This window comes from Podarcis liolepis (assembly GCF_965112155.1).
Source record: "Podarcis liolepis genome assembly, contig: HAP1_SCAFFOLD_38, whole genome shotgun sequence".
NCBI lineage: Eukaryota > Metazoa > Chordata > Lepidosauria > Squamata > Lacertidae > Podarcis > Podarcis liolepis.
In genome coordinates, this window is record NW_028148749.1 from 194,450 (window position 1) to 208,742 (window position 14,293).

At 38.2% G+C, this 14,293-nt stretch overlaps 1 protein-coding gene across 9 annotated transcripts in view; it reads right to left on the bottom strand.

Annotated features, from left to right (window-relative positions):
- LOC310699065 (ligand-dependent nuclear receptor corepressor-like protein) overlaps nucleotides 1-14,293 on the bottom strand; it is a 61,262-nt gene that overhangs the window by 20,598 nt on the left and 26,371 nt on the right. For 5 of the 9 annotated variants that reach the window (XR_014521910.1, XR_014521911.1, XR_014521912.1 and 2 more), the window contains exons 5-6: nucleotides 12,902-13,156; nucleotides 8,925-9,015 (exon numbers count right to left, since the gene is read on the bottom strand). Coding sequence is in view for 4 of the 9 variants with exons in the window: in XM_083520666.1 (XP_083376792.1) it covers nucleotides 8,925-9,015; nucleotides 12,902-13,156 (346 nt within the window). In the remaining 5 variants the exon portion in view is untranslated. Of the gene's footprint in view, nucleotides 1-3,153; nucleotides 7,725-8,924; nucleotides 9,016-12,901; nucleotides 13,157-14,293 lie in introns of those variants that run through there. The other 4 variants (XM_083520668.1, XM_083520669.1, XM_083520667.1 and 1 more) reach the window with 3 other exon arrangements.

Here is a 14,293-nt window from a genome sequence, read left to right on the forward strand (position 1 = left end):
GGCACACTAGTGTGCTGCGAGATGTTGCCTGGTGTGCCGTGGGAAAAATTGAAAAATTCGAAAGATTAAAAAAAAAGTCAAATTTTCGCCCACTAGGCGGGCGCCGGACTGTGTCCACCCTATTTCCCATCCATCCTGGGTGGGGATCAGATCGGATGGGATCGGATGAGAGCGGACAGGAGGTCCGCTCTCATCCGATTCCCCATAGAGAGCAGCGGGGCTCTGACATCTCCCTCTCCGCACACAGTGGTGGTGTGCCTCGTGATTTTTTCATGAAACAAGTGTGCCTTTGCCCAAAAAAGGTTGAAAGACACTGGTTTATAGGACAAGTCTATCTATCTATAGGAATCAATGTAGTTTTTACAGTTTAGAGTAAATCTATATGGATCTAAGTAGGGCTTCAACTAAAATAATCAGTTAAATATTTTCTCTAACTACATAATATTTAAAACTGTTACTACTTACCTAATCATTAATTCAAACTGAAAAGCTAATAGCTCATAGCAGAAAGTAAATACAGATTTAAGAACAACATTCCTGAATTGCAACCTCAATCATTAACATCTATCAATATTTTTAAAAGTACTGATTAAGAGAAGTTAACTTATATTACTATAATTCTGTTTCAGAAAAGTATGTATTCAAACATATCACCAAACTCTGAACATGACACTAGCTGTCCATTTTTGTTTTCTAAAATTTAGTGTTTATAGCTTTAACCTTATAGAATGTTTTTTTAAGATATACCTTATCAGATCACATGTAGCATTAGTATTGCTGTTGATTCAGAAGTTGTAAAGCATAGTCTTGCTCTTGTCTAAAAATAATATAGAATTTCTCTAGATTCACACTATTCCAGTCCCTGTTACCAGATTAAAAGCTCCAAATTTACATGTCAAGTGTTCCTAGGTTACCAAGAGTATATTCTTTTGATGGCTCAAGTAGCTCTGAATAACAATTGTGAAGTAGTCCCAAAGAAAGGAAGACCCAAAGCCCAGTGATAGAGAACATACCTAGAAGCGTACATAAAATACAACATTTTATGTCTTTAGCTAAAATAACTGAGGCTGTAGGGCTGGAAAAGACCTCCATTTGAGACTTTGGAAAACCACTGCTGGTCAGGTTATGTAATGGTGGCCTAAAAGCACCAATAAGCTAAATCTTTACAATCGAAGCTCATTTATGTTTATGTACAACTGTAGTGCATTGATTATAGTGTCGGTGATGCAAAGTGGGTTTGGTACAATTGACTTCTTATCAAATAAGTGTGACACAGAAACAATAAAACTTCCTGTTATTGATCATATATAAAAGTCTCACAGTACTCTGACTTTTCAATGATTTAGATGGGGCTTTAAATCCCTTCAGCTGCCATAGTCTATCCATCTATGAATGGAGACGCTCTCTAGAGGTCAGTAGGCAACTGATATAAGAAAAACCCAAGATTTGCACTGGGTTACAGAAGACCCGTGTTCAGGAAATGTAGATAGGTTTCCCTCAAGAAGCTGTCCTAAGGGTGGATTCACAGTATAAGTAAGTACTGCAAAGGAAACATAATTCCCAACACCATGTTTCTATCACAACGCTAATGTAGGGGTATTTGAATGGGAGAACTAATGGACAGAGGGTTCATATCCAAAACTGCAATCAAGCTTAATTTAGCAAAAATAAGGGGGGATTTGTTAGGTGGAACTGAGGGGCCATTCTGCTGCCTCTGCTCCTGCATCTCCATTATCCTGGGTAACTTGTTTACCCGCCCTCCCCCCTGCAGTTCTTCCCTTAAAACTATCAATTTATGTGCAAGATTACCTCCTACTGAAAAGGCCATGGAAAAAGTCAAGCCATGCTTCCTAACAGCCAGGTTACGACGAGAAAAATGTCATCTTGCAAAACTATTCAGTTTCAGAATGTGTTCTATAAACTTGAAGAGTCAAGCACAATAATTTAGACTGGCGTGATACCAGTCATTCACTTTTACAAAGTAAATGATCTCTGCAAGTAAATGTATGCATTAAAAATGTTTGTATGACTTTCTCAGACCTTTCCACTTCAAATATAAATGTCAGCCCCTAATTGTGAAAGAATGACATGCTTCATGTTATTAGGGCACCAAGAATGGCAGAGAAATAAACTATAAATGTATCTAAAGGTATGATTCCCATCAGTGAAAAAGGCTGTAGAAAAGGAAACAAGAGGTAGTACATACATATACCCTGAGGACACATATACATACATAGAATAGCTTAGCTTCTCTACTGAATTTCCAATACTGTTTCTCGCTGCACATATAGTGCCATGCATAGATTAGGCTACACAGTTAACAGTACAGTGGTGCCCCGCAAGACGAATGCCTCGCAAGACGAAAAACTCGTTAGACGAAAGGGTTTTGCAGTTTTTGAGCTGCTTCGCTAGACGAATTTCCCTATGGGCTTGCTTCGCAAGACGAAAACGTCTTGCAAGTTTGTTTCCTTTTTCTTAACACCGTTAATACAGTTGCGACTTGACTTCGAGGAGCAACTCATAGAACGCGGTGTGGTAGCCTTTTTTGAGGTTTTTGGTGATTTTTGAAGCTTTTCCAAAACTTTTCCGACACCGTGCTTCGCAAGACGAAAAATTCGCTTGACGAATTTTTCGCGGAACGAATTAATTTCGTCTTGCGAGTCACCACTGTATTTTACTCTTGTTTTGACACTAAAGGGGAAATTGCAATGAGATCTACCACTAGTCCTATGCATTTTGTTTTACCACAAAGTGAAGAAAAGTTTAAAAGCTATCTGTTGGCTTTAAATGGGCATTTAAAAGAGCATGTTATAATAATATGGATTTCCTCATCTGGTCTACAATTAAAATACAGGTCTTTACAAGATACTGGAAATTGAAACTGATTATAAATGTGAACGAATTTGTAAAATTTGCAGATCAGAACTGATCGGTTTCCCTAACTATGGGGGGAAATCCAGCAAGAAGTTCTCCTGCACACGTCCCATTTAAATAAATGGAATCTGCGCAAAAGGCAGTGGCCCATATATGAAAAATATTGCCCTGTGTCAATGTTTGTGCTAAGTGTGTAAAAAGTGAAATTGCAACTTATTGCAACTTTGCTCTTGTTATACCACTGTTTCTTGCCCATGGATTAAATCAAATGAGGCAACATAAAAGTATTTTTCTTTTTACTGAATGAGCAAATCAATGACACATCAGTTTTGTAAATTTATGTGCAAAAGCATTGAAGTGCTTTACTAAAAATTACAACATAGAAACACATTAACAAATTCATACAATCAGATTTAGAAATATAACAACACAAAGAGGAAACAGAATTACAGTACATTTACAACACAAGACAAATACATGGAATTCATTAGAAAATATTGTAATAAATAATTCATGAATTATAGTGCAATTGATTTATGCATAAATAGAACTAATTGCCTAGAAATCAGTTATTAACAAAATCTGTCAAAAATCAAGGCAGCCACAGAGTTTTACTAAATTACTGCAACAATGGAAATACTGCAATTAAAAAAAACACACAAATACAGGTATTTGTACTGTAAACAACTAAAAAAACAGTATTACTAAAGTTAATATACAATTTAATTTAATATAAAATAGTCATTAGCTACCAGAAATGGTTTAAACAACTTTACTGAGCAGTAGTTCTAAAAACAGAGGCACTGTTTTTTTTTAATATAAAATACTTGAGAAACATTCAAATAAGTAGAAAGCATGTAGGGCTTGCTTTCACCTTCATTTAAAAGTCTGCTGAAATATGTATTTTCAGAGACTTGTCAATTTCTTAGTAGCATCTGGTAACTGAATTTAAAAGTACTTCAAAATTATAACTTAAACAACCTTTTTAAAAGAACACATTAGGGATGGATAAGGGGAGTCTATGCATTTCCCTGCCTTTCCTCAGTTGTATAATCAAAGGTTCAGACCATTCATTAGAAATAATTACATTTCTTTTTTAAAACGTACAGGTTGAGCATTATCTACAAACTATCAAAAAATATTTTAATATACTATTTCTGACCAAAAATAAATACAAGTACTAAAATGCTGAAAATTAATATTACATATAAAACTACCACTGTTAAAAGTCAATAGCAAAAATGATCCCTGATTTTATGAATCCTGTTACTTTTTTGGTCAGGCCACCTTTTAAAATGATATTAAAAGTGTACTGTAATGTCTTTGATATATATATCTCTGACTAAAGTCTAATATTGTCTGAGAAACTAAAAAAAAAAAAAGCTGAGATCTAAGAAGTTGTGCATCAGTGGGAAATCCTCTCACAGTGGAATCCCCCTCTTATGTCACGTAACACAGTGGTCCAGAAGGTCTTGACCCTCAGGAACCATTTTTCAGGGGGAGCAAGGAACTGTAGTGAGAAGGATGGAAATGATGGTGTCTAAGAAGGATCCCAGCTCATGTATTAAGCAGTAAACTAAGTCCCAATAGCTCTCCAAGTAAAATGTTCTAGAAAAGACAGTGAAACCTGTAATCTTTTTTTTCTACTGGGAAAGACACAAGAAATCAATCATCTTAATCCTGACAAAAATATGGCTTAGTTCTTCAAAACGAAAGATGACCTGGACACCTGATGTTTGACGGTCTCTTAATTTCTCTAATACAGAATTTTGCTTTGAAAAGATTTCCTAATACGCAACAGAGCTGAAGAAGATTCAGCACGGAACTAAGAGGCCAGTTTTGTTACCTTTATTTTATATTGTCACTCCAGTTTTTAAAATATCAATAAGAAAGGGCTGATTCCCCTCTCAATAGTTTATTATGAAATGTTACCAACTGAGGTGGATAGCATACTTTTAAAATATAACGGCATGTGAATTCAGATGGTATAATTCACAGAGTCGAAATAATATTACCTTACACAAAATGTTGCTTAGAACATGTTCAGTCACACATGCATGGCAAAATACAGTGTCTGAAAATTGTAAGCTTTCCCATAAAAATCTAGTTTTTCAATGAAAAGGCCATGGATGTCTCCATTAATATGAGATATGATTTGACAGTATACCCAGGTTACATAGTATAAAATCTAGTGGCTATGATCCTTCCCTTAGGGGGCACATTGCCAACACATAAGGAATTTCCATAGGGCTCAAAAGCCATTCTGTTGCTCTGCTTACACCCTGAGCCCATGTGAATTCACAGGTAGCACAGTGGATGGTTTTCAGGGACTGGATGTGTACGTGTGTCCCAGACGTTCACACAGCCCCACTTGGTCAAGTTACATAAGCTCTGGTGCTTGCAAAAATTGGAGGTGCACACAGGGATCCCATCTCCCAGGCTGCCTTAGTGCACTGCTTGCGTGCTTGCTGGGAGAGCCAAGTGGAGCATGGTAAATCTATGAACACAAAGGGATTCTTCTTGCAGGGAAAGATCATGCCCAGTACGAATACTCTGAAATTCATTTAAAAAACTGTAATCTAAAGGTAACTGGTCCTCTGAGATTCTATGAAAAGTTATATATTTAAAATGAACTGCCCGGCTTCCAAACAGTAAATATACAAATAATCTCTAGTTACTGAAGATTCAAAACAGTTTCACTGTTTCATATCTGTAATTCTATAAGACCCTGAACTGTAAATTTGGTTATTAGCAAAGTGATGATGTATCGGCCCACCAAAATGAAAACCTGATGTTCATTTTGATAAAGTAAAAAGTTCTGAAATGTCACAGCAGCAAATACATTACTGTTACAAGTGAGGTTTTTCAGTAGGAGTGTTACACAATCCTTAAATAAAATGTAAGTAGTCATAACACCAACTAACTAATCAGCACACTTAAACCAAAATAACCATTCTCAAGCTCATTCTGTGCACATTATGAACATGCTCTAATCTGCATTCCAACTTTCATCTTTAACCCTTACAAGTTAGCTTATTTTCCACACTAAAGGAAAACAGTTAATTTTATGCCTTTAGTATTCCATCTTATTTAATAGTTAATCATTCTATAGCTACACTAAATTTGTCAGTTTTCACAAGTATATATTTTGTAAACACCAATTTCTTGCTAAACCAACAATAAAATGAAAAGAACCAAGTTTTATACCTAACACACGCTTTTTAAAATGAAACTTTATCTATATCAGATGTTTAGCCTTTATGTAGTTTCTCTTCCATAGAAAATTCTATATTCAGCTAATACTTCACATCAGTTTCCAAGTTAAGAAACTAGCACTGTCCCCTAAATTTCCCTTGATTTGTATTATTTTCAGCTACTTGCAACGTCTGAAAAATTCTGAGGCATAAATGTCTTCAAAGTATTAATCATGTATTTCCTTAATAAGATGGATTATTGAATGGCTAGGGTCACTCTTCATCAGTAAAAAAAATGTTTCACATGACAAATACATATTATTCCAAACATTTTATGCTATTGACTACTGAATAAAACCTGAATCTTTTTCACTTATTTGTACAAGGATTATATTAAATACAAACTATCACAATTGTGATCGATTCTATCATTTTGTCCACAGTGAAAACCCTGAATAAAGTTATTCTTCAAAAAGGCATGTATGTGGTTTCTGAACTGTAAAATTTGTCTTCTGTCTAAGTGAACTTTTCTGTTTCTCATGTGTGTATGTTGAACACAGCCGCATACACACACACGCACACACACACACACGCACGCACACAGAGGTTTCTAACAAATGAAACTATATAGGCTTGCTGCTATTTTTGCAGGTGCCAGTCCCTGAATCCGTTATGTTAAATAACCCAGTGTCTTGCAATCGGAGTTTCTTTTTCGGCGGAGTCTTCAGCGTTCCAGATCTTTCTTTAACTTTGTATTCTAAAGTGCTGTGAGGTACCCCATATATTCCTTGTGCTTTGGAAACACTCATTTTTCCACTCATTACCATTGTGATAGCTTCCTCCATTATTTCATGATCATATTGTCGGTAGCGACCACGTTTTTTCCTTGGCTGTTTGTTATCCTTGCGATCTAAACCATCTTCTGTGGATTCAGAGGTGCCATCAACAATTCCATTCTTAGCATTAAGACACAAAGGAGAGAGGTCCCCATGCAGAAAGTATGAATCAACACTTGACTGAGTTACAGCTGCAGAACATTCGATTTTGTTCTGTTTTGGGAGTATATTTTTCAATTTTTGAAGAGCTGATCCTTCTAAGACTGATGGGGTTTTGGAAACATGGTACATAACATCCAGAAGTCCAGCACTATCAGGCTGTTGTTTGGGCACAGCATTGATTCTTAGCTGAGGAATTTTTAACTGTACTGTTGGAGCTGAAGTTTCATATTGTACATTTTCATTTTTTTCTTTAAACTGAGTGACCATTCTTTGTAGAGTTAACTGATGGAGGTAACTGGAAGCTGTTGGGAATCTTAATTCTGAGGTTTCAAGTAGAGTGAGTTTACTTTTTTCTGTGCGCTCTGCTTGAGCTTTTGCCCACAAGGCTACTTTTTGCAGCACTGCACAAGTTTCTCTACTGTCTTTGTAAGAGTAACTGTCATTGAAATCTCGAGTTTTGTTTCTAAAGGGTGCAGGCTTTCCTGCTGGTAAGGCTTCTAAGTGGAGAAGTAAAGTTTTTTGAGGTATGCCATAAAGTATGCCTGCTTTATTAATGTCCAGTGCTCCGGACTGAATGTCTTTCAACGCTTTTGAGAGCAAACCATCTGCAAACTCAGCACTTCTTTCCACATAGTCCTCTCTGTGTCTGTGGAGTCTCCTGGATGGATGGAATGAAACGATGGTGAACTGATGCATGAGAGACTCTCACACAGCTATGGAAGGGAAGGGTCCACTCCTTTATTATACTCCTTGCTTAGGTAACATCACTGCTTCTGATACTTTTAAGTCTTTGAGATGTGGTAGCTATTGATTACCATAGCAAAAGCTACAGTTCTGGTAGGACCATGTGTCAAAAATGATACCCCAGCTTCTACAGCAGCCCTTCCAAGAACTTTAAATCCTAGCTCAGTATTTGATAACTTTCGTATCTGCTTGCAATTCCCTTTTGACAGATGCTTGCAGAGTAACACTTAAAAACTTTACACAATTTAACATCCATTGAATGCCCCCATCCAAAAGGAGTTTTGTTAGTAGAAACGTGACGTTACCGCTAAACAAGTAATAAAAGAGTCAACCCCCTCATAGAAACTTCGTTGCAACTACTAACAGAAAACATATTAAGACATCCAACTATTTTTTCAGTTTTGCAATTAAGTCCTAATCTTACATCCTAATTGCTAATAAAATGATCTATTTTTTTCCACGACTATCTGAAAAAACAAGCAATTTTAAAACAACATGGAATAATTCTACTGAACTGTTAGTCTTTTTTAAAAAAAAGTTTGCAAAAAGCACAATTGACAAAAAGAGCCTGCTATTGATGGAAGGATGCTAAAATTATAAAATCTGTTATTTAACTATTATTTCAGTAAATAGTACATTTCAGCACATTAAACATCTAATAATAAATGGGTCTCTCAGCAGCATGACACGAGTGATAGTATCAAAATGCAAGAATGGCCATCAAGAGCTCTCTCTTTCATTAGGAAACAATAAGGAGTATAGCTGTTTTTAAAAAAACTTTCTACTATTAAAATGTAAATATTTTTCTTTGTCTCTAAATCATGAAGAATAAATTTTCTTCAATAGCCTAGTTTCCTTATGTATGTAAGCATTCAGTAAAGTTTGGTGATTGTTCTGATAACTTTTCTTTAACAGAAAAATGTGAAAAACACAAAATGAAACATATGAGTTATATATGAACACACAATTATGAGTGAAACTCTTTGGCAAAAGCAAAACATTTGTCAGTAAACATTTTACAGAAATCGGTTACAAAAGAAATATGTTTTCAAGCTTAAAATTTAATTTCCATTTATTACGTTTAACAAAACAAAAATAATGTTTATTTGCTTACCCAGACACAGAATTTTCAGAACAAGATCCATCATATGCTGACTGTTCCAAGCTTGTTTTCTTTGTAGAAAGATCTAGCACTCCATCCCCTATTGTAAGAGCAAACAGTATAAGGATTACTTAGGTAATAGGTTTCCTTTACAGTAACAAAATTCATTTTAATGTTCCTTTTCATCAAAAAGCTATCTCTAATAGGGCCCATGACAGTTTCTAGGGTTTTCAAAATGTGCTCACAGATCTAGAAAGGTTGGTGACCTATGGTGCAGGTCATATATGTCCCCAGCCCCAGGGCCAAATAGGGTTCCAAGTTCCACATACAAGCCTGATCTATACATGCAGCAGAATGAGAATGCCTGGAGATGAAGAATGCTTTTTTAATGCTCCCCTATCAGTGGCGTAGCGTGGGGGGGCAGGGGGGCCGGCTGCACCGGGCGCAACATCTGGGGGTTAGGGGGTGCAAATCCACGGGTTAGGGGGCGCAAATTACTTGCCTTGCCCCGGGTGCTGACAACCCATGCTACACCACTGTCCCCTATCCATGCCACATGACCTGGAAGCTGTCTGCGGACAAACGCTGGCTCCCTCAGCCAGTAAAGCGAGATGAGCACCGCAACCCCAGAGTCGTTCGCAACTGGACTTAACTGTCAGGGGTCCCTTTACCTTTACCTATCCATGTTTAAAGATTTTCAGCAAGTTAAAACCTAGCATACCAGAGAGAAAGGTACTAATCCAGTCTGTTTCATAATATGCTAACCTTCTAATTGCAGGAAGATTTTACACACAGGAACATTTAAAAATGTGATTGCCCACCAGCAACCTGAAATGATACTGCCCATCCTACCATCTCATTCTGCTACGTATATGTTTTACATTCAACTGATGGCAGATATATATAAATTATGCAATTAGAATATATACCATTAAGATGAGTAAATGAGCTACATAATGAGATGACAGAAAGCTACTTCTCATATTGCCATATTCATAATTACATGGCAGTGGCACAATAGTTGGTAGCCTTAATCTGGTGCCGTGGTGCAAAGCTCCCTCTGGTGGCGTACCCCCCTCCCCGTTACCCAGAGTTTTTAAGGGAGGATGGCGCTGCTGACGGGGTTGGAGGAGCCGGGCAGCAGCTGGAGGGCGGCTCCTCCAGCGGGGAAGAGGCGAAGGCTGGACGTGGCATCTCCCGGCTCATCTGGCTGCTTCGTGTCACAGTGGCCACGGCAGACGGAGGCTATGGGTGCAGCTTCGGCGCGGCATGGAGGAGGTGGGCGAGGGCGACGAGCTGATGCCGGGAGGCGCCACGTCCAGCCTCTGCCTCCTCCCTGGTGCCCTCCAGAACTTGGCGCCCTGGTGCCCCTCTATGGGTAAGACGCCCCTGGGTGCATGCCATGTTTAGCTTAGGAAAAATGCTGCAGCTTAGCAGAAAAGCACTGGGAGGCATATCCTTAATTATATAGCTTTAAAGAGAATATCTTGGCAGATAGTTACAGATACTCAGCCATTTCAAAGTGCAGGTTGAACAAATGGGTTGGAAATGGGGGATTTCTCTTTAGCCTAAATTTCAGATATCAGAAATGAGTATAAGTGTAACCCATCCTGAGAAGTGCCTGGTCATTAGTACTCTTCAGGTATTTGATAGGCAATGTGGGGGAATAGCAAGGTCTGACCAAAGCAAGTGGTGAACAGGTGTATTTGCAATTTTGGGCACCTGTCAAAGTTGACCCAGAGCCAGGTAGGAAATTAAGGATCCAGTACGATAGTTGGACCAAATCCCCACTCCTGAGGCCTATAGGACAACATCTTCATCTGCCTGGCTGAGGTGCAAGTTATTATTTCAATAAGTGTCTTTAATAACTACTTTTTATAACAGCCATTGCTAATATGATATATAAAATTTATACCTGTCAGCATTTTCAGCCATTTGACTTTGTTCTATTGTATAATGGAAGTATCAATAACATGCTTACAACCCACTTCACTGCTCAAAAGGGCCAGCTCTTTGGCATTGTACACACCTGGAGGGTATTAAGTTTTACTCCCTCAATCTTCATTGCTCAATGCAGTCCTATTCCTCTTCTACTCATTAAGATATCTAAAATTTAGGCTAAAGAGAAATCCCCTGCTTCATGGCCCATTCGTACAGCTGCTGCAACCCCCAACCCCATCATGCTGCTTGGAATAAAACCACGTTTTCAGAAAGGGCATTTTCTGAAAATGAAAACAGCAGCTGTAGAGAAGATGCATTAACACAGGTAAGTATGACTCCTACTACAAACCTCCACCCCCAATGTTGAAAGTCAAAAAGAGGCAAATTTATACAACAAAATAAATTTTCACTAAATAAGTATATGTCTGTGAACAGTCTTATTCCTTCTATTTAAAGAGGTTATAGCAATGGAATAAGGACAAGACATTTATATACTACCAACAATTTATTTTGTGTCTGCAAAAGTCCATATATTAATCCATCCAACAAAAGGATAATTAAGACCTAAGGATGCTAACTTGCTCAGTATTAATTCTCTTTAATGGCATTTTGAAAAGTAAAACAGTTACTACTAACTCTTTGTTCTGCATTTTTAAATAAATAACTTTAAAGATGCACTAATTTACATGGAGAAGCTGCAATACTTAACTCCCTTTCACTGAAATCAGTGACTTGACTTTGGAAGAACTATCTCCTTATTTCTTTCATGAAGTCCTGGTTAGAACTAAATTACAAATGAACTTCATGTGAGCTGCCCCTTCCTGGTTTGATTTGGATATATGGTCAATTTAAGAGGGATATTTTAAAAAACAAAAACAGAGAACAATGCCTACAACTCTGAAAGAACATCAAGGTTAATCATTATGCCCAACTAACTATACTTTCAATCTTCATTTGTGGCTGACAGCACATTTAGCAGAAATAACGCAATTCAGTCTTGTAATTTGCCACTTGCCTGCACTAAGTAGCTGGCAGCTTTCCATGGGTAAGCACCCAAGTGGCAAATTATATTGCCCTCTGCAATTTTCACTGCAGGTGTAGCCAGCACATGCGATTTCAGGGGCAGTAAGCTAGGGCTACCCTCCCATCAATTTGTTTTCTCTTTTTACTGGTTTTTAAAGGCAAATGCCACAGAACCTGATACAGTGGCTGTGATTCTCTCACTGGACTTTCTCACTGGGCCTTTGTATCTAGGAGCTGCAGCAGCGAAGAAAATTCAGTGCTTTTCTTATGCTGTGTGTGGGACAATAAGCACAGTACAGTGGTGCCTCGCAAGACGAAAAGAATCCGTTCTGTGATTCTCTTCGTCTAGCGGTTTTTTCGTCTTGCGAAGCAAGCCCATTGACGGATTAGCGGATTAGCGCTATTAGCAGCTTTTAGCGGCTTATCTGCTTATCGGATCAGCTGATAAGCAGCTTAGCGGCTTAGAAAAAGGGGAGGAAAGGAAAAAAACCCCGCAGGAACTCGCAAGACATTTTCGTCTTGCGAAGCAAGCCCATAGGAGATTCGTTTTGCAAAGCACCTCCAAAACGGAAAACTCTTTCGTCTAGCGAGTTTTCCGTCTTGCGAGGCACCACTGTAATCTCGTTTCCCTCTTGCTTGCTTTCACTTGGATTCAGAGTCTACGGGAAGTGCTGGTGGCAAAGGAAGGAAGTGGATGACTCCCACAGCAACTGGTTACAAACTGGTTACATTTTAAATGCCCTACTCCAGCAACTACTTGAGAGATATATTCCAAGAGGTTCTCAATTCATTTTAAAAAACTCAATGTGAACAGGTGTGTTTAAAATCTGCTCATTGAAATATGGTGCAGTCATACGTGCAAGAGAATCATGTATGATCTGTGGATTGTGGCACCTATCTTTACAAATTGTTTTGTATAGATAATAGTAAGTGAAACTGTATTCAAGATAGCTTTCTTATTTATCATAAAACTCCAAGAATTTCATTTCTAATCACATCAAACAAACAACAAAAAAGAAATTTACCTTGCTGAGTATTCTGCTCTTGTATTCGATTCACAGTGAGGTCTAGAGGGCTATCCTGTTCTTCCTGAAATGAATTTTCTGTTTGGTTCATTTGGATACCTTTACATATCAGACTTGTTTCATATGACGAACCGTTTCTATTTTCTTGCATTTTACTACTTTTTGAAATGTATTCAATTGCAAATTGACGGATCATCTTTTTCATTAATTCCTGAGCAACTAAGGGAATGTTAGGATCACAGTTCTGAGGAAGATCTGTAGGAAAATAATAGCAAATAAACATATGAATTAGAATAAACACATTTACTGCATTTGCTTTATCCGTCTGCATCAAGACTTAATACTCCAATGGAACATTTATAAAGTTGTCGGTCTATGCCATGGGTAGGCAAACTAAGGCCCGGGGGCCGGATTCGGCCCCATCGCCTTCTAAATCAGGCCCGCAGACGGTCCAGGAATCAGCGTGTTTTTACATGAGTAGAATGTGTCCTTTTGTTTAAAATGCATCTCTGGGGTTATTTGTGGGGCACAGAAATTCGTTCATTCCCCCCCCCCCCAATATAGTCCACCCCCCAAGGTCTGAGGGACAGTAGACCGGCCCCCTGCTGAAAAAGTTTGCTGACCCTTGGTCTATGCTCTACAGATTTCACTTATTTAAATAATAGCAGTTAATTCAATATTTTCTGTAAGTCCTGTCAGCTCAACAAACTCAAGGGCTAAAATCCCAAAGAAGGAATACAAATATACACAAGAGAATCGCACTTGTAGTCAAATATTTACTTAGTTTCTGCTCTAAGATCTTCAATGCCGAAGAGGCAGCTGCTGCTTCAGCTCCTCAAAATACAGAAAATCTGGGCTAGAAAGTCCTCAACTGCATAGAATTGCAAGGAACCCCAAGAGTCGGCTAGCCCAACCCCCTGCATTGCAGGAATCTTGCACGAGAAACTTCCATGAATAGACAACCTTCACCCCCTACCCTCGTACCCAGCAGAAAGTACTTTGCCCATGCATTCTGAATTACTGCTATCATGTGAGCAAGACATTAATTTACTTTTCAAAAAGTATTTATATCCCACCATTTTTTCCATTCAATGTAGCTTACAAAAAAAAAAGGTATTAATATATCCCTGCCCCACTTGCAAACTGATTTTAAGGATTAATGTTTGCTACTGCAAAAATAGGCAGAAACATGTAATACTGTAGTAGGAAACGCTTAATTGGCACTAGGGCTGAACCATGTCTGGCTTTCAACATTGTGATATACCAATATAACACGATGTCTGAACTAAGGATGTAACTATGTAGAGGTGAACGGGGTAATGTCCTGGAAACTGCTATTACTTAGGGCAGCGATGGCCAAACTTGGCCCTCCAGCTGTTTTGGGACAACAAC